Below are 20,958 nucleotides of genomic sequence, written 5' to 3' on the forward strand. Positions count from 1 at the left end.
ATAGTTAAAGTGGCTAGTGATACATGTATTACATAAGGATACAGTCGATGATATAGAGTACAGTATATACGTATGTATATGAGATGAATAATGTAGGGTAAGTAACATTATATAAGGTAGCATTGTTTAAAGTGGCTAGTGATATATTTACATAATTTCCCATCAATTCCCATTATTAAAGTGGCTGGAGTTGAGTCAGTGTCAGTGTGTTGGCAGCAGCCACTCAATGTTAGTGGTGGCTGTTTAACAGTCTGATAGCCTTGAGATAGAAGCTGTTTTTCAGTCTCTCGGTCCCAGCTTTGATGCACCTGTACTGACCTCGCCTTCTGGATGATAGCGGGGTGAACAGGCAGTGGCTCGGGTGGTTGATGTCCTTGATGATCTTTATGGCCTTCCTGTGACATCGGGTGGTGTAGGTGTCCTGGAGGGCAGGTAGTTTGCCCCCGGTGATGCGTTGTGCAGACCTCACTACCCTCTGGAGAGCCTTACGGTTGAGGGCGGAGCAGTTGCCGTACATGAACATGAACATGTAGTCTGTAGTCTTATAACAATAGAACATGTAGTCTGTAGTCTGTAGTCTTATAACAATAGAACATGTAGTCTGTAGTCTTATAACAGTAGAACACGTAGTCTGTAGTCTTATAACAGTAGAACATGTAGTCTGTAGTCTTATAACAGTAGAACACGTAGTCTGTAGTCTTATAACAATAGAACATGTAGTCTGTAGTCTGTAGTCTTATAACAATAGAACATGTAGTCTGTAGTCTGTAGTCTTATAACAGTAGAACTTTTAGTCTGTAGTCTTATAACAGTAGAACATGTAGTCTGTAGTCTTATAACAATAGAACATGTAGTCTGTAGTCTTATAACAGTAGAACATGTAGTCTATAGTCTGTAGTCTTATAACAATAGAACATGTAGTCTGTAGTCTGTAGTCTTATAACAGTAGAACATGTAGTCTGTATTCTGTAGTCTTACAACAATAGAACATGTAGTCTGTAGTCTGTAGTCTTATAACAATAGAACATGTAGTCTGTGGTCTGTAGTCTGTAGTCTTATAACAATAGAACATGTAGTCTGTAGTCTGTAGTCTTATAACAATAGAACATGTAGTCTGTAGTCTTATAACAATATAACATGTAGTCTGTAGTCTTATAACAGTAGAACATGTAGTCTGTAGTCTGTAGTCTTATAACAGTAGAACATGTAGTCTGTAGTCTGTAGTCTTATAACAGTAGAACATGTAGTCTGTAGTCTGTAGTCTTATAACAATAGAACATGTAGTCTGTAGTCTTATAACAGTAGAACATGTAGTCTGTAGTCTGTAGTCTTATAACAGTAGAACATGTAGTCTGTAGTCTGTAGTCTGTAGTCTTATAACAGTAGAACATGTAGTCTGTAGTCTGTAGTCTTATAACAATAGAACATGTAGTCTGTAGTCTGTAGTCTTATAACAATAGAACATGTAGTCTGTAGTCTGTAGTCTTATAACAATATAACATGTAGTCTGTAGTCTGTAGTCTTATAACAGTAGAACCTGTAGTCTGTAGTCTTATAACAATAGAACATGTAGTCTGTAGTCTGTAGTCTTATAACAAATCAAATCAAATCAAATCAAATTTTATTTGTCACATACACATGGTTAGCAGATGTTAATGCGAGTGTAGCGAAATGCTTGTGCTTCTAGTTCCGACAATGCAGTAATAACCAACAAGTAATCTAACTAACAATTCCAAAACAACTGTCTTGTACACAGTGTGAGGGGATAAAGAATATGTACATAAGGATATATGAATGAGTGATGGTACAGAGCAGCATAGGCAGATACAGTAGATGGTATCGAGTACAGTATATACATATGAGATGAGTATGTAAACAAAGTGGCATAGTTAAAGTGGCTAGTGATACATGTATTACATAAGGATACAGTCGATGATATAGAGTACAGTATATACGTATGCATATGAGATGAATAATGTAGGGTAAGTAACATTATATAAGGTAGCATTGTTTAAAGTGGCTAGTGATATATTTACATAATTTCCCATCAATTCCCATTATTAAAGTGGCTGGAGTTGAGTCAGTGTCAGTGTGTTGGCAGCAGCCACTCAATGTTAGTGGTGGCTGTTTAACAGTCTGATAGCCTTGAGATAGAAGCTGTTTTTCAGTCTCTCGGTCCCAGCTTTGATGCACCTGTACTGACCTCGCCTTCTGGATGATAGCGGGGTGAACAGGCAGTGGCTCGGGTGGTTGATGTCCTTGATGATCTTTATGGCCTTCCTGTGACATCGGGTGGTGTAGGTGTCCTGGAGGGCAGGCAGTTTGCCCCCGGTGATGCGTTGTGCAGACCTCACTACCCTCTGGAGAGCCTTACGGTTGAGGGCAGAGCAGTTGCCGTACATGAACATGAACATGTAGTCTGTAGTCTTATAACAATAGAACATGTAGTCTGTAGTCTGTAGTCTTATAACAATAGAACATGTAGTCTGTAGTCTTATAACAATATAACATGTAGTCTGTAGTCTGTAGTTTTTTGACAGTAGAACATGTAGTCTGTAGTCTTATAACAATAGTTAGAAGAGTTTCTGTCAGCTGAAGGCAACTAATTTCCCTATAAGGTAATGCATGGCAACAATCCCTTTCTCTCTTTCTCTCTATTTACAGGGACCAGTCGGGCCTCCGGGACCTGCAGGAGCTGATGTGAGTCTAAATCAAGTTTTATCTTTGTCCTCTAACCCTTGACCTCTAACCCCTGACCTTTATCTTTAAACGATAATGCTGACCCATAACTCTTAAACAGTATCCGATAAGCCCTGAGCTCTTATTGAGAACCCTACTGTTCTGGGATTGATGCTATTGAAGACATGGAAGACATTTGGAAGAGTCTAGAATATCTTCCTGAGATGAAAACAGAACAGACCCTGGGAGTCGGGGTGGGAGACCCTGTAGAGGACTGGAGAGAGAGGGGGAGGGGTGTGAGGAGAAACAGAGAGACAGAGAGAAAAAGAGAGAGAGAAAATGAGAGGGCGGGCGCGGGGGAGAAGCAGAGAGAAAGAGGGAAACAGAGAGCGTAACCGAGAGAGAGCGTAACAGAGAGAAAGAGAGAGAGAGAGAGAGAGAGAGAGAGAGAGAGAGAGAGAGAGAGAGAGAGAGAGATAGAGAGAGAGAGAGAGAGAGAGAGAGAGAAAAGATGGCAGTTCCAGCTGTAAGCTGTTCGGTAATGAGAACAGTCTGGCCTCTCAGACGCCATTTTGTAGGTGACTCTTGGAAGACATTTGGAAGAGTCTAGTATATCTTCCTGAGATGAAAATGGAAAAAATGCTGGGAGTTGGGGTAGGAGACCCTGTAGAGGACTGGAGTATTTAATAAAACACCACGAGGAGACAGAGAGAGAGGAATAAACAGAGAGAGGGAGAGAGGGCAGAGAGAGAGGAATAAACAGAGAGAGGGAGAGGGAGAGAGGGCAGAGAGAGAGGAATAAACAGAGAGAGGGAGAGGGAGAGAGGGCAGAGGGAGAGGGCAGTTACAGCAATCGGCTGTTCAGTAAGGAGAACAGTCTGGCCTCTCATATGTCATTTTGTAGGGTGACTCAGCGTCACCATGGCAACCTCGCTCTACCCCGCCATATCCTCGTTCTAAATCCCGACTCCTCAGAGTACTACTACAGTTGAAGTCGGAAGTTGACATACACTTAGGTTGGAGTTATTAAAACTCGTTTTTCATCCACTCCACAAATTTCTTGTTAACAAACTATAGTTTTGGCAAGTTGGTTAGGACATCTACTTTGTGCATGACACAAGTACTTTTTCCAACAATTGTTTACAGACAGATTATTTCATTAATAATTTACTGTATCACAATTTCAGTGGGTCAGAAGTGTACATACACTAATTTGACTGTGCCTTTAAACAGCTTGGAAAATTCCAGAAAATGATGTCATGGCTTTAGAAGCTTCTGCTAATTGACATCATTTGAGTCAATTGCAGGTGTACCTGTGGATGTGGATGTATTTCAAGGCCTACCTTCAAACTCGGTGCCTCTTTGCTTGACATCATGGGAAAATCAAAAGAAATCAGCCAAGACCTCAGATAAAGAATTGTAGACCTCCACAAGTCTGGTTCATCCTTGGGAGCAATTTCCAAACACCTGAAGGTACCACGTTCATCTGTACAAATAATAGTACGCAAGTATAAACACCATGGGACCACTCAGCCGTCATACCACTCAGGTATGAGGTGCAAATCAATCCCAGAACAACAGCAAAGGACCTTGTGAAGATGCTGGAGGAAACAGGTACAAAAGTATCTATATCCACAGTAAAACGAGTCCTATATTGACATAACCTGAAAGGGCGCTCAGCAAGGAAGAAGTCACTGCTCCAAAACCGCCATAAAAAAGCCAGACTATGGTTTGCAACTGCACATGGGGACAAAGATCGTACTTTTTGGAGAAATGTCCTCTAGTCTGCTGAAACAAAAATAAAACTGTTTGGCCATAATGACCATCGTTATGTTTGGAGGAAAAAGTGGGAGGCTTGCAAGCCGAAGAACACCATCCCAACCATGAAGCACGGGGGTGGCAGCATCATGTTGTGGGCGTACTTTGCTACAGGAGGGACTGGTGCACTTCACAAAATAGATGGCGTCATGTGGAATTGTTGAAAAATTATGTGGATATATTCAAGCAACATCTCAAGACATCAGTCAGGAAGTTAAAGCTTGGTCGCAAATGGGTCTTCCAAATGGACAATGACCCCAAGCATACTTCCAAAGTTGTGGCAAAATGGCTAAAGGACAACAAAGTCAAGGTATTGGAGTGGCCATCACAAACCCTGACCTTCAATTCTATAGAAAATGTGTGGGCAGAACTGAAAAGGCATGTGCGAGCAAGGAGGCCTTCAAACCCGACTCAGTTACACCAGCTCTGTCAGGAGGAATGGGCCAAAATTCACCCAACTTATTGTGGGAAGCTTGTGGAAGACTACCCAAAGCATTTGACCCAAGTTAAACAATTTAAAGGCAATGCTACCAAATACTAATTGAGTGTATGTAAACTTCTGACCCACTGGGAATGTGATGAAAGAAATTAAAGCTGAAATAAATCACTCTCTCTACTATTATTCTGACATTTCACAATTTTAAAATAAAGTGGTGATCCTAACTGACCTAAGATAGGGAATTTTTACTTGGACTAAATGTCAGGAATTGTGATAAACTGAGTTTAAATGTATTTGGCTAAGGTGTATGCAAACTTCCGACTTCAACTGTATATTAGGAGTCTATAACACTTCATCAGGTTGTAAACTAACACTACAGGAGGAGATGAGATAATATACTGTGCAATACTATTTATCATTACTGTAATCTTACAAAAATATATATACTGTACAAACATTGAGTAAATAATCATTATGTACTGTATGCACACAAATCTTATTTCTCTTTTCAAATCAAGAAGTTAATTAAACAGCATGATCGTTACACAGGTGCACCTTGTGCTGGGGACAATAAAAGGCCACTGTAAAATGTGCAGTTTTGTCACAACACAATTCCACAGATGTCTCAAGTTTTGAGTGAGCGTACAATTGGCATGCTGACTACAGGAATGTCCATGTCTGAGCTGTTGCCAGAGAATTGAACGTTCATTTCTCTACCATAAACCGCCTCCAACGTCATTTTAGAGAATTTGGCAGTATGTCCAACTGGCCTCACAATGTAACCACGCCAGCCCAGGACCTCCACATCCGGCTTCTTCACCTGCGGGACCATCTGAGGGGAGGGGGAAGGGAGTACTAAGGCGTACTTATGTCTGTAATAAAGCCCTTTTGTGGGGTAAAACTCATAATTCTGATTGGCTGGGCCTGGCTCCCCAGTGGGTGGGCTATATATATTGTACATCTATATAACTGTTATCTATATATATTTAACATCTATATATATATATATTTTACGCTGCTGCTACTCTCTGTTCGATCTTATATGCATAGCCTCTTTAACTATACACTCATGTACACACTACCTCAATTGCCCCGACCAACCAGTGCTCCCGCACATTGGCTAACCGGGCTATCTGCATTGTGTCCCACCACCCGCCAAACCCTCTTTTTACGCTGCTGCTACTCTCTGTTTATCATATATGCAGAGTCACTTTAACCATATCTACATGTACATACTACCTCAATCAGCCTGACTAACAGGTGTCTGTATAGAGCCTTGCCACTCTTATTTCAAATGTCTTTTTACTGTTGTTTTATTTCTTTACTTACCTACACACACATCTTTTTTGCACTACTGGTTAGAGCTTGTAAAGCATTTCACTGTAAAACCTGTTGTATTCGGCACACGTGACAAATAAACTTTGATTTGATTTTATATCTATATATATTAAACATCTATATAACTTATCTAAATTTATTGAACATCTGTTTAACTGTTATCTCTATAACTGTTATCTATATTTATTGAACATCTCTATAACTGTTATCTATATAAACTAAGCAAAAAATGTACGTCCCTTTTTCAGGACCCTGTCTTTCAAAGATAAATCGTATAAATCCAAAATAACTTCACAGATCTTCATTGTAAAGGGTTTAAACACTGTTTTCCATGCTTGTTCAATGAACCATAAACAATTAATGAACATGCACCTGTGGAACGGTCGTTAAGACACTAACAGCTTACAGACGGTAGGCAATTAAGGTCACAGTTATGAAAACTTAGGACACTAAAGAGGTCTTTCTACTGACTCTGAAAAACACCAAAAGAAAGATGCCCAGGGTCCCTGCTCATCTGCATGCTGCAAGGAGGCATGAGGACTGCAGATGTGGCCAGGGTCCCTGCTCATCTGCGTGAACGTATCTTAGGCATGCTGCAAGGAGGCATGAGGACCGCAGATGTGGCCAGGGCAATACATTGCAATGTCCATACTGTGAGACGCCTAAGACAGCGCTATAGGGAGACAGGACAGACAGCTGATCGTCCTCGCAGTGGCAGACCACGTGTAACAACACCTGCACAGGATCAGTACATCCGAACATCACACCTGTGGGACCGGTACAGGATGGCAACAACAACTGTCCGAGTTACACCATGAACGCACAATCCCTCCATCAGTGTTCAGACTGTCCGCAATAGTCTGAGAGAGGCTGGACTGAGGGCTTGTAGGCCTGTTGTAAGGCAGGTCCTCACCAGACATCACTGGCATCAACGTCGAGCTCAAACCCACCGTCGCTGGACCAGACAGGACTGGCAAAAGGTGCTGTTCACTGACGAGTCATGGTTTTGTCTCACCAGGGGTAATAGTCGGATTCGCATTTATCGTGGAAGGAATGAGCATTACACTGAGGCCTGTACTCTGGAGCGGGATCAATTTGGAGGTGGAGGGTCCGTCATGGTCTGGGGCGGTGTGTCACAGCATCATTGGACTGAGCTTGTTGTCATTGCAGGCAATCTCAACGCTGTGCGTTACAGGGAAGACATCCTCCTCCCTCATGTGGTACACTTCCTGCAGGCTCTTCCTGACATGACCCTCCAACATGACAATGCCACCAGCCATACTGCTCCTTCTGTGCGTGATTTCCTGCAAGACAGGAATGTCAGTGTTCTGCCATGGCCAGCGAAGAGCCCGGATCTCAATCCCATTGAACACGTTTGGGACCTGTTGGATCGGAGGGTGAGGGCCAGGACCATTCCCCCCAGAAATGTCTGGGAACTTGCAGGTGCCTAGTTGGAAGAGTGGGGTAACATCTCACAGCAAGAACTGACACATCTGGTGCAGTCCATGAGGAGGAGATGCACTGCAGTACTTAATGCAGCTGGTGGCCACACCAGATACTGACTGTTACTTTTGATTTTGACCCCCCTTTGTTCAGGGACACATTATTCCATTTCTGTTAGTGACATGTCTGTGGAACTTGTTCAGTTTATGTCTCAGTTGTTAAATCTTGTTATGTTCATACAAATATTTACACATGTTAAGTTTGCTCAAAATAAACGCAGTTGACAGTGAGAGGACATTTCTATTTTTGCTGAGTTTATATTGAACAACTGTATAACTTATCTCTATATTCTGTTCATCTACATAACTGTGATCTATATAAATGTTGCCTCTATATTCTGTACATCTATATAACTGTTATCTATTTAACTGTTATCTATATGTATTGAACATCGATATAACTGTTGTCTCTATATTCTGTACATCTATATAACTGTTATCTATATTACTGTTATCTATATGTATTGAACATCTATATAACTGTTATCTATATTACTGTTATCTATATTACTGTTATCTAAATGTATTGAACATCTATATAACTGTTATCTATATAACTGTTATCTATATTACTGTTATCTATATAACTGTTATCTATATTACTGTTATCTATATTACTATTATCTATATTACTGTTATCTATATTACTGTTATCTATATGTATTGAACATCTATATAACTGTTATCTATATAACTGTTATCTATATTACTGTTATCTATATAACTGTTATCTATATTACTGTTATCTATATTACTATTATCTATATTACTGTTATCTATATTACTGTTATCTATATGTATTGAACATCTATATAACTGTTATCTATTTAACTGTTATCTATATTACTGTTATCTATATAACTGTTATCTACATTACTGTTATCTACAGGAATGTGAGATTCTGGATATCATCATGAAGCTTTGCTGTAAGTCTGCCCCCCCACCCCCCACCCCCCCACACACACACACACACACTGCTGTAAGTCTGCCCCCCCCCCCCACATACACACACACTGCTGTAAGTCTGCCCCCCCCCCACACACACTGCTGTAAGTCTGCCCCCCCCCACACACTGCTGTAAGTCTGCCCTTCCCCCACACACACACACACACACTGCTGTAAGTCTGCCGCCCCCCCCCCCCACACACACACACACACACACTGCTGTAAGTCTGCCCCCCCCCCCCCCCCCCCCCACACTCTGCTGTAAGTCTGCCCCCCCCCCACACACACACACACACACTGCTGTAAGTCTGCCCCCCCCCACACACACACACACACTGCTGTAAGTCTGCCACCCCCCCCCCCCCCCACACACACACACACACACACTGCTGTAAGTCTGCCCCCCCCCCCCCCCCACACACACACACACACACACACACACACACTGCTGTAAGTCTGCCGCCCCCCCACACACACACACTGCTGTAAGTCTGCCCCCCCCCCCCCCCCACACACACACAGAAACTCAGACACACTGGAATGACTAACATTGTGTTCTTGTTTAATTTGTTTCCTACAGCATGCTGTGGTGAGTCCATCCCACCATCTCATTGGCTTCTGAGTTTATCTTATAGCTCTCCAGTCACCATTATGCCCATACTCTGTCTGTCTGTCTGTCTGTCTGTCTGTCTGTCTGTCTGTCTAATGTGTCTGTCTGTCTAATGTGTCTGTCTGTACATGATGTGTCTGACTAATGTGTCTGTCTGTCTAATGTGTCTGTCTGTCTAATGTGTCTGTCTGTACATGATGTGTCTGACTAATGTGTCTGTCTGTCTAATGTGTCTGTCTGTCTAATGTGTCTGTCTGTACATGATGTGTCTGACTAATGTGTCTGTCTAATGTCTGTCTAATGTCTGTCTGTCTGTCTAATGTCTGTCTGTCTGTCTGTCTGTCTGTCTGTCTGTCTGTCTGTCTGTCTGTCTGTCTAATGTTTATGTTTGTCTGTCTAATGTGTCTGTCTGTCTAATATGTCTGTCTGTCTAATGTGTCTGTCTGTCTAATGTGTCTGTCTGTCTAATGTGTCTGTCTGTACATGATGTGTCTGACTAATGTGTCTGTCTGTCTAATGTGTCTGTCTGTCTAATGTGTCTGTCTGTACATGATGTGTCTGACTAATGTGTCTGTCTAATGTCTGCCTAATGTCTGTCTGTCTGTCTAATGTCTGTCTGTCTGTCTGTCTGTCTGTCTAATGTTTCTGTTTGTCTGTCTAATGTGTCTGTCTAATGTGTCTGTCTGTCTAATATGTCTGTCTGTCTAATGTGTCTGTCTAATGTGTCTGTCTGTCTAATGTGTCTGTCTGTCTAATATGTCTGTCTGTCTAATGTGTCTGTCTGTCTAATGTGTCTGTCTGTCTAATGTGTCTGTCTGTACATGATGTGTCTGACTAATGTGTCTGTCTGTCTAATGTGTCTGTCTGTCTAATGTGTCTGTCTGTACATGATGTGTCTGACTAATGTGTCTGTCTAATGTCTGTCTAATGTCTGTCTGTCTAATGTCTGTCTGTCTGTCTGTCTGTCTGTCTGTCTAATGTTTATGTTTGTCTGTCTAATGTGTCTGTCTGTCTAATATGTCTGTCTGTCTAATGTGTCTGTCTGTCTAATGTGTCTGTCTGTACATGATGTGTCTGACTAATGTGTCTGTCTGTCTAATGTGTCTGTCTGTCTAATGTGTCTGTCTGTACATGATGTGTCTGACTAATGTGTCTGTCTAATGTCTGTCTAATGTCTGTCTGTCTGTCTAATGTCTGTCTGTCTGTCTGTCTGTCTGTCTGTCTAATGTTTCTGTTTGTCTGTCTAATGTGTCTGTCTAATGTGTCTGTCTGTCTAATATGTCTGTCTGTCTAATGTGTCTGTCTAATGTGTCTGTCTGTCTAATGTGTCTGTCTGTCTAATATGTCTGTCTGTCTAATGTGTCTGTCTGTCTAATGTGTCTGTCTGTCTAATGTGTCTGTCTGTACATGATGTGTCTGACTAATGTGTCTGTCTGTCTAATGTGTCTGTCTGTCTAATGTGTCTGTCTGTACATGATGTGTCTGACTAATGTGTCTGTCTAATGTCTGTCTAATGTCTGTCTGTCTAATGTCTGTCTGTCTGTCTAATGTTTCTGTTTGTCTGTCTAATGTGTCTGTCTGTACATGATGTGTCTGACTAATGTGTCTGTCTGTCTAATATGTCTGTCTGTCTAATATGTCTGTCTGTCTAATGTGTCTGTCTGTCTAATGTGTCTGTCTGTCTAATATGTCTGTCTGTCTAATGTGTCTGTCTAATGTGTCTGTCTGTCTAATATGTCTGTCTGTCTAATGTGTCTGTCTAATGTGTCTGTCTGTCTAATGTGTCTGTCTGTCTAATGTGTCTGTCTAATGTGTCTGTCTGTCTAATATGTCTGTCTGTCTAATGTGTCTGTCTGTCTAATGTGTCTGTCTGTCTAATGTGTCTGTCTGTCTAATATGTCTGTCTGTCTAATGTGTCTGTCTGTCTAATGTGTATATCTGTCTAATATGTCTGTCTGTCTAATGTGTCTGTCTGTCTAATGTGTCTGTCTGTACATGATGTGTCTGACTAATGTGTCTGTCTGTCTAATGTGTCTGTCTGTACATGATGTGTCTGACTAATGTGTCTGTCTGTCTAATGTGTCTGTCTGTACATGATGTGTCTGACTAATATGTCTGTCTAATATGTCTGTATGTCTAATGTGTCTGTCTGTCTAATGTGTCTGTCTGTCTAATGTGTCTCTCTGTACATGATGTGTCTGACTAATGTGTCTGTCTGTCTAATGTGTCTGTCCTGATGTAGAGTGTAAGTGTGGGCCCCTGGACCTGGCCTTCATCGTGGACAGTTCTGAGAGTATCGGCTCCACTAACTTCGCTCTAGCTAAGGACTTCATCATCACCGTCATAGACCGCCTTATTAAGGACCAGCAAGTCCATGTGAGTACTATTTTAAAAATACACTTTTACTAATACTTTATTTGAATAAACAAATCACATTACAGTCAAGAAGGATTTAAACATTTTTTTATTTCATTTTTTTGATTGAACCTTTATTTTAACTAGTCAAGTCAGTTAGGAACAAATTCTTATTTACAATGATGGCCAACACCGGCCAAATCCGGGCGACGCTGGGCCAATTGTGCGTCGCCCTATGGGACTCATGAATAAAAAGATTTGGGGTGTTCCAGAGGCGCAACTTCCACTGGGGACATGCCCCCCCCCCCCCCCCCAGTTATATCATTGGAATGTAATACAAAGCAATGCAATAGTGTGCTTTAGGACCATGTGGACGCCTCCGAGCGTCCCCCCCACTTCTAAAACCAATGTTGCGCCCCTGGAGATTTCTATGCCTGAAATTGAGACCAAAAAGCTTTTGTACACAATTTTGACTTTGGAATCTGACTTTATGTCTGTGGAATCTGACTTTATGTCTGTGGAATCTGACTTTATGTCTGTGGAATCTGACTTTATGTCTGTGGAATCTGACTGTATGTCTGTGGAATCTGACTTTATGTCTGTGGAATCTGACTTTATGTCTGTGGAATCTGACTTCATGTCTGTTGAATCTGACTTTATGTCTGTGGAATCTGACTTTATGTCTGTGGAATCTGACTTCATGTCTGTTGAATCTGACTTTGTTGAATCTGACTTTGTGGCTGTGGAATCTTTTTTTTTTATGTATTTTACCTTTATTTAACTAGGCAAGTCAGTTAAGAACAAATTCTTATTTTCAATGACGGCCTAGGAACAGTGGGTTAACTGCCCGTTCAGGGGCAGAACGACAGATTTGTACCTTGTCAGCTCGGGGGTTTGAACTTGCAACCTTCCGGTTACTAGTCCAACGCTCTAACCACTAGCCGTCGGGGCTACCGACTTTGTGACTGTGGAATCTGATTTTGTGGCAGAGGAGTCAGACATTGTGACTGTAGAATCTAACTTTGTGGCTGTGGAATCTGACTTTGTGGCTGTGGAATCTGACTTTGTGGCTGTGGAGTCAGACTTTGTGGCTGTGGAATCTGACTTTGTGGCTGTGGAATCTGACTTTGTGGCTGTGGAATCTGGCTTTGTGGCTGTGGAATCTGACTGTGGCTGTAGAATCTGACTTTGTGGCTGTGGAATCTGACTGTGGCTGTAGAATCTGGCTTTGTGGCTGTAGAATCTGACTGTGGCTGTAGAATCTGACTGTGGCTGTAGAATCTGGCTTTGTGGCTGTAGAATCTGACTGTGGCTGTAGAATCTGGCTTTGTGGCTGTAGAATCTGACTGTGGCTGTAGAATCTGACTGTGGCTGTAGAATCTGACTGTGGCTATAGAATCTGACTTTGTGGCTGTAGAATCTGACTTTGTGGCTGTAGAATCTGACTTTGTGACTGTGGAATCTGACTTTGTGGCTGTGGAATCTGACTTTGTGGCTGTGGAATCTGACTTTGTGGCTGTGGAATCTGACTTTGTGACTGTGGAATCTGACTTTGTGACTGTGGAATCTGACTTTGTGACTGTGAAATCTTACTTTGTGATTGTGGAGTCAGACTTTATGGCTGTGGAATCTGACTTTGTGACTGTAGAAGCTAGTTAAACCCAGGCACTTTTGCTGCACAAGGTGGGCTATGGGATTCATATTTGTTTGTGTGATTAACCGAGTATGAAACACTTTGAAAATAGCTACGGCAGCAATTTATTTTGCTATACATTTTACTCGCACATGTGCTCATACGTGTGTGTGTGTGTGTGTGTGTGTGTGTGTGTGTGTGTGTGTGTGTAGTTTGGTTTTAATGAGTCCAGGGTAGGCGTGGTGCAGTACAGTGGGGATGGAGCCCAGGAGGCTGTCAGACTGGGAGACCCCAACATTAACACACTGACTGAGCTCAAACAGTAAGTACACACACACACACACTCACTGAGCTCAAACAGTAAGTACACACACACACTGAGCTCAAACGGTAAGTATACACACACACACAGATACCCAATCATTACCCTGTATGTTGTGTGTAGGGCGGTGCGGGACCTGCGCTGGCTGGCTGAGGCCACCTATACAGGGGAGGCTCTGCAGTTCTCTCTGACCAACATGATTGACCGTCTGCAGCAGGAGAACCGCGTGGTCCTAGTGCTCACTGACGGACGTTCTGATATCACCAGAGATAAAACACCGCTCAACACACTCTGTGGGAAGGGCATCAAGGTGAGGAACACCACTCTGTGGGAAGGGCATCAAGGTGAGGAACACCACTCTGTGGGAAGGGCATCAGGGTGAGGGACACCACTCTGTAGGAAGGGCATCGAGGTGAGGGACACCACTCTGTGGGAAGGGCATCAAGTTGAGGGACACCACTCTGTGTGAAGGGCATCAGGGTGAGGGACACCACTCTGTAGGAAGGGCATCGAGGTGAGGGACACCACCCTGTAGGAAGGGCATCAAGGTGAGGAACACCACTCTGTAGGAAGGAACACCACTCTGTGTGAAGGGCATCAAGGTAAGGAACACCACTCTGTAGGAAGGGCATCAGGGTAAGGGACACCACTCTGTAGGAAGGGCATCAGGGTAAGGGACACCACTCTGTAGGAAGGGCATCAGGGTAAGGGACACCACTCTGTAGGAAGGGCATCAGGGTAAGGGACACCACTCTGTAGGAAGGGCATCAGGGTAAGGGACACCACTCTGTAGTACGATTTAGTACGACCAGCAACATCATATCACAACGCACAGTCCATTACACACACACACACACACACACACACACACACACACACACACACACACACACACACACACACACACACACACTAACACACAGACACACAGACACACACACACACACACACTAACCCTGCCCCCCTCTCTCTGTCAGGTGGGTGGTCTGGGAGTGAAGGACTACTCTGGCCGTCAGCCCAACCATGAACAGCTCAGTGCTGTGGTCTGTACGAGCGACCCTAAACCAGGCTTCTCCTTCGTACTGGAGAACTTCGCTGAGCTGCTGGATGACAGCTTCTTACAGAACCTCACCACACGCATCTGTGAAGGTACACACACACACACACACACACACACACACACACACACACACACACACACACACACACACACACACACACACACACTAGTGAACCCTGTGGTGTGGATACAGACTCTGTATGATGTGAAAATGATGTGAAAATGTCCTATTAATTTTGGTTTCTCTATTTCCTACAACAGATAAGAAGTGTCCCAACTACAAATGTCCCAGTAAGTCATGTGGTTTCTCTGTGGTTTCTCCTGTGGTTTCTCCTGTAGTTTATTCCGTGGTTTCTCCCATGGTTTCTCCTGTGGTTTCTCTGTAGTTTCTCCTGTGGTTTCTCCCGTGGTTTCTCCTGTGTTTTCTCTGTGGTTTCTCTCTGGTTTCTCCTGTGGTTTCTCCTGTGGTTTCTCCTGTGGTTTCTCCTGTGGTTTCCCTGTGGTTTCTCCTGTGGTTTCTCCTGTGGTTTATCTTGTGGTTTCTCTGTGGTTTCTCCTGTGGTGTCTCCTGTGGTTTCTCTGTGGTTTCTCCTGTGGTTTCTCCTGTGGTTTCTATGTGGTTTCTCTGTGGTTTCTCCTGTGGTTTCCCGGTGGTTTCTCTGTGGTTTCTCCTGTGGTTTCTCCTGTAGTTTCTCCTGTGGTTTCTCCTGTGGTTTCTCCTGTGGTTTCTCCTGTGGTTTCTCTGTGGTTTCTCATGTGGTTTCTCTGTGGTGTCTCCTGTGGTGTCTCTGTGGTGTCTCCTGTGATTTCTCCTGTGGTTTCTCCTGTGGTTTCTCCTGTGGTTTCTCTGTGGTTTCTCTATGCTTTCTCCTGTGGTTTCTCTGTGGTTTCTCCTGTGTTTTCTCCTGTGGTTTCTCCTGTGGTTTCTCCGTGGTTTCTCCATGGTTTCTCCTTGGTTTCTCCTGTGGATTCTCCGTCGTTTCTCCGTGGTTTCTCCATGGTTTCTCCTTGGTTTCTCCTGTGGATTCTCCGTCGTTTCTCTATGCTTTCTCTTGTGGTTTCTCCTGTGGTTTCTCCTGTGGTTTCTCCTGTTGTTTCTCCTGTGGTTTCTCCTGTGGTTTCTCTTGTGGTTTCTCTTGTGGTTTCTCCTGTGGTTTCCTCTATGGTTTCTCCTGTTGTTTCTCCTGTGATTTCTCTGTGGTTTCCTCTTTGGTTTCTCCTGTGTTTTCTTCTGTGGTTTCTCTGTGGTTTCTCTGTGGTTTCTCCTGTGGTTTCCCTGTGGTTTCTCCTGTGGTTTCTCCTGTAGTTTCTCTGTGGTTTATCCTGTGGTTTATCCTGTGGTTTCTCCTGTAGTTTCTCCTGTGGTTTCTCCTGTAGTTTCTCCTGTGGTTTCTCCTGTGGTTTCTCTGTTGTTTCTCCTGTGGTGTCTCCTGTGGTTTCTCTGTGGTTTCTCCTGTGGTTTCTTCTGTGGTTTCTCTGTGGTTTCTCTGTGGTTTCTCCTGTGGTTTCCCGGTGGTTTCTCTGTGGTTTCTCCTGTGGTTTCTCCTGTAGTTTCTCCTGTGGTTTCTCCTGTGGTTTCTCATGTGGTTTCCATGTGGTTTCTCCTGTGGTTTCTCCTGTGGTTTCTCTGTGGTTTCTCCTGTGGTTTCTCTGTGGTGTCTCCTGTGGTGTCTCTGTGGTGTCTCCTGTGATTTCTCCTGGGGTTTCTCTGTGGTGTCTCCTGTGATTTCTCCTGTGGTTTCTCCTGTGGGTTTTCCTGTGGTTTCTCCTGTGGCTTCTCTGTGGTTTCTCTGTGGTTTCTCCTGTGGTTTCTCTGTGGTTTCTCCTGTGGTTTCTCCTGTGGTTTCTCCTGTGGTTTCTCCGTGGTTTCTCCATGGTTTCTCTTTGGTTTCTCCTTTGGTTTGTCCGTCGTTTCTCTGTGGTTTTTCCTGTGGTTTCTCCTGTAGTTTCTCCTGTGGTTTCTCCTGTGGTTTCTCTTGTGGTTTCTCCTGTGGTTTCTCCTGTGGTTTCTCCTGTGGTTTTTCTGTGGTTTCCTCTGTGGTTTCTCCTGTGGTTTCTCCTGTGATTTCTCTGTGGTTTCCTCTATGGTTTCTCCTGTGGTTTCTCTGTGGTTTATCTGTGGTTTCTCCTGTGGTTTCCCTGTAGTTTCTCCTGTGGTTTCTCCTGTAGTTTCTCCTGTGGTTTCTCCTGTAGTTTCTCCTGTAGGTTCTCCTGTGGTTTCTCCTGTGGTTTCTCTTGTGGTTTCTCCTGTGGTTTTTCCTGTGGTTTCTCCTGTAGTTTCTCCTGTGGTTTCTCCTGTGGTTTCTCTTGTGGTTTCTCCTGTGGTTTCTCCTGTGGTTTCTCCTGTGGTTTTTCTGTGGTTTCTCCTGTGGTTTCTCCTGTGGTTTCTCCTGTGATTTCTCTGTGGTTTCCTCTATGGTTTCTCCTGTGGTTTCTCTGTGGTTTATCTGTGGTTTCTCCTGTGGTTTCCCTGTAGTTTCTCCTGAGGTTTCTCCTGTAGTTTCTCCTGTGGTTTCTCCTGTAGTTTCTCCTGTAGGTTCTCCTGTGGTTTCTCCTGTGGTTTCTCTTGTGGTTTCTCCTGTGGTTTCTCCTGTGGTTTCTCCTGTGGTTTCTCCTGTGGTTTTTCTGTGGTTTCCTCTGTGGTTTCCCCTGTGGTTTCTCTGTGGTTTCTCCTGTGGTTTCTCTGTGGTTTCCCTGTAGTTTCTTCTGTAGTTTATCCTGTTGTTTCTCCCGTGGTTTCTCCCGTGGTTTCTCCTGTGGTTTCTCCTGTGTTGTCTCTGTGGTTTCTCTGTAGTTTCTCCTGTGGTTTGTCTGTTGTTTCTCCTGTGGTTTCTCTCTGGTTTCTCCTGTGGTTTCTCCTGTATTTTCTCCTGTGGTTTCTCTGTGGTTTCTCCTGTGGTTTTCTTGTGGTTTCTCCTGTAGTTTCTCCTGTTGTTTCTCCTGTGGTTTCTCCTGTGGTTTCTCTGTGGTTTCTCCTGTGGTTTCTCTGTGATTTCTCCTGTGGTTTCTCCTGTGGTTTCTCCTGTGGTTTCTCCTGTGGTTTCTCTTGTGGTTTCTCCTGTGGTTTCTCTGTGGTTTCTCTGTGGTTTCCTCTACGGTTTTTCCTGTGGTTTCTCTGTGGTTTCCTCTATGGTTTTTCCTGTGGTTTCTCTGTGGTTTCCTCTATGGTTTTTCCTGTGGTTTCCCCTGTGGTTTCTCTTTGTAATCTTGTTTTGGGAGGACATTGTGTTGTCATTGTGTATTGTCTTCATGTTGTTTATCCTGTTGTTTCTGTCCTCCAGTCTCCTTCTCAGGGGACACAGACATCGTATTGATGATGGACAGTTCAGCCAGTGTGGGACAGAGGAACTTTGACTCCAGCAAGACCTTCGTCAAGCGTCTGGCTGAGCGCTTCCTGTCTGCAGAGAGGTCCGGCCGTGCTGCCGTGCGTGTCGCCGTGGGCCAGTACAGCCGTGAACGCCGCATGGAGGCGGAGCTGACCTCTAACCTCACCCTGCTGACCAGTAAGATTGAGGCCGCCACCTTCCAGAATGATGGGACTGACGTTACCAAGGCGATGGCCTTCGCCATGGAGAAATTCCAGACGTCAGGGGGCGGGAACAGGAAGAGGAAGCTAGTGCTGTTCTCTGACGGGAGATCTCAGGGCGTTACCGAGGCGATGCTGGAGAAGCGCGTACGGCTGGTGTCAGAGGCGGGAGTGGAGCTGTACGTTATCACCGTGGGCAACCAGGTGAGCGAGGCCAACCTGCGCTCGCTGGTCAGCAGGGGGAGGAGTTACGATGTCACCTACGCCCAGCGCCACCTGTTCCGCGTCCCAGACTACCCGTCTCTGCTGCGTGGCGTGTTCTACCAGACAGTGTCCCGCAGGGTCTCCCAGGCCTGAGTTCAGGGGCAAGGGCTGGGACCACATGCTTTAGAGTTTAGTCTCCCTCATTATGAATATCCATTCATATTTCATCACTCATTTACTGTGTTTTAGTTGGGTTTTTACGTCCGATAATGACAGAAGACAATTGTGTGTCAGACTGTGTAAGAGATTGTGTTAGACTGCATTCATGTGCTCTCAGAATTATCAAGAAAAATCCCAAGCGGAAAACTACTGAAAACCTCTTGTAACAGAAACTAGTTTCAGACGTCTGTAATGAGCTTCCATGTTGTAACATCTTCCTGTCAGACTGTTCCATAATTCCCAGTCAGGCTGTTCCCAGTTCCATAATTCCCAGTCAGGCTGTTCCCAGTTCCATAATTCCCTGTCAGGCTGTTCCCAGTTCCATAATTCCCTGTCAGGCTGTTCCCAGTTCCATTTTTCCCAGTCTGACTGTTCCCAGTTCCATAATTCTCTGTCAGACTGTTCCCAGTTCCATAATTCCCAGTCAGACTGTTCCCAGTTCCATAATTCCCTGTCAGACTGTTCCCAGTTCCATAATTCCTAGTCAGACTGTTCCCAGTTCCATAATTCCCAGTCAGACTGTTCCCAGTTCCATAATTCCCAGTCAGACTGTTCCCAGTTCCATAATTCCCTGTCAGACTGTTCCCAGTTCAATAATTCCCTGTCAGACTGTTCCCAGTTCCATAATTCCCAGTCAGACTGTTCCCAGTTCCATAATTCCCAGTCAGACTGCTCCCAGTTCCATAATTCCCAGGCAGACTATTCCCAGTTCCATAATTCCCAGTCAGATTGTTCCTAGTTCCATAATTCCCAGTCAGACTGTTCCCAGTTCCATAATTCCCTGTCAGACTGTTCCCAGTTCCATAATTCCCTGTCAGACTGTTCCCAGTTCCATAATTCCCAGTCAGACTGTTCCCAGTTCCATAATTCCCAGTCAGACTGTTCCCAGTTCCATAATTCCCAGGCAGACTATTCCCAGTTCCATAATTCCCAGTCAGATTGTTCCAAGTTCCATAATTCCTTGTCAGACTGTTCCCAGTTCCGTAATTCCCTGTCAGACTGTTCCCAGTTCCATAATTCCCAGTCAGACTGTTCCCAGTTCCATAATTCCCAGTCAGACTGTTCCCAGTTCCATAATTCCCAGGCAGACTGTTCCCAGTTCCATAATTCCCAGTCAGATTGTTCCAAGTTCCATAATTCCCTGTCAGACTGTTCCCAGTTCCATAATTCCCAGTCTGACTGTTCCTAGTTCCATAATTCTGAGCAGCACATGAATGCAGCATTAGACAGAAACGTTACTGTAAAGGAATGGTCGTTGTTGTTTGTAGATCAGAGACAGGACAGGATATGACATCACTACATCTTTTTTAAACATCAAAGTTAAACATTAAACATCCTCCCTGCAGATACCCTGGTCCTAATGAAGAACAGCTGGACACAGACTATTTGCGTACTCATGTGTGTGTGTGTGTGCGTGTGCGTGTGTGCAAACAGTGGAATGGTCTCTAATGTGTTATACATCATGTGGGAGTTCCTCATAAACAGTTTGTCTGAGGTCGCATGTTCAGATGCCTCACAAGTACACAAACATGCAACCACACACACAACCATACACACACACAACCACACTCAGACAGGAAAACATCTATTACCATGTTTGCACCGCCAACCCTGATGAGGTAAAGAAACCCTGAATGGTTTATGTCCCCTCTCTCTCTCTCGCTCTCTCTCTCTCTCACACACACACTCATTCCTCTCTGCATCAGCCTGATGAGGTAAAGAAACCCTGAATGGTTTATGTCTCCCTGTGACCCCTCTCTCTCTCTCTCTCTCTCTCTCTCGCTCTCTCTCTCTCTGCATCAGCCTGATGAACCATAACCCTTTGAAGGCTACTTTAAAGTTCCAAGTAACAGTTTCAGATGAATGGTTCACGGCCAGTTCCTCAGTGTCAGCATCAGTGGATCATGGTGCCAGTTGACCGCTGTAGCAGTGAATGGTGCCAGTTGACTGCTGTAGCAGTGAATGGTACTAGTTGACTGCTGTAGCAGTGAATGGTGCCAGTTGACTGCTGTAGCAGTGAATGGTACTAGTTGACTGCTGTAGCAGTGAATGGTGCCAGTTGACCGCTGTAGCAGTGAATGGTGCCAGTTGACCGCTGTAGTAGTGAATGGTGCCAGTTCACCGCTGTAGCAGTGAATGGTGCCAGTTGACCGCTGTAGAAGTGAATGGTGCCAGTTGACCGCTGTGGCAGTGAATGGTGCCAGTTGACCGCTGTAGAAGTGAATGGTGCCAGTTGACCGCTGTAGTAGTAAATGGTGCCAGTTCACCGCTGTAGCAGTGAATGGTGCCAGTTGACCGCTCTAGCAGT

General features: G+C 44.2%; 1 protein-coding gene across 1 annotated transcript in view; it reads left to right on the plus strand.

Annotated features, from left to right (window-relative positions):
- The window catches only part of LOC139386827 (collagen alpha-1(VI) chain-like), an 83,659-nt gene extending 64,083 nt beyond the window's left edge, over positions 1–19,576 (plus strand). The window contains exons 25-33 of the mRNA XM_071132661.1: positions 2,665–2,700; positions 8,666–8,702; positions 9,302–9,310; positions 11,574–11,707; positions 13,532–13,641; positions 13,765–13,951; positions 14,619–14,790; positions 14,963–14,992; positions 17,983–19,576. Coding sequence (XP_070988762.1) covers positions 2,665–2,700; positions 8,666–8,702; positions 9,302–9,310; positions 11,574–11,707; positions 13,532–13,641; positions 13,765–13,951; positions 14,619–14,790; positions 14,963–14,992; positions 17,983–18,584 — 1,317 coding nt within the window. The 3' untranslated portion in view covers positions 18,585–19,576. The remainder of the gene's footprint in view (positions 1–2,664; positions 2,701–8,665; positions 8,703–9,301; positions 9,311–11,573; positions 11,708–13,531; positions 13,642–13,764; positions 13,952–14,618; positions 14,791–14,962; positions 14,993–17,982) is intronic.
- The last annotated feature ends 1,382 nt before the right edge of the window (positions 19,577–20,958 follow it).

The sequence above is a fragment of the Oncorhynchus clarkii genome, chromosome 28, assembly GCF_045791955.1.
Source record: "Oncorhynchus clarkii lewisi isolate Uvic-CL-2024 chromosome 28, UVic_Ocla_1.0, whole genome shotgun sequence".
Lineage (NCBI taxonomy): Eukaryota > Metazoa > Chordata > Actinopteri > Salmoniformes > Salmonidae > Oncorhynchus > Oncorhynchus clarkii.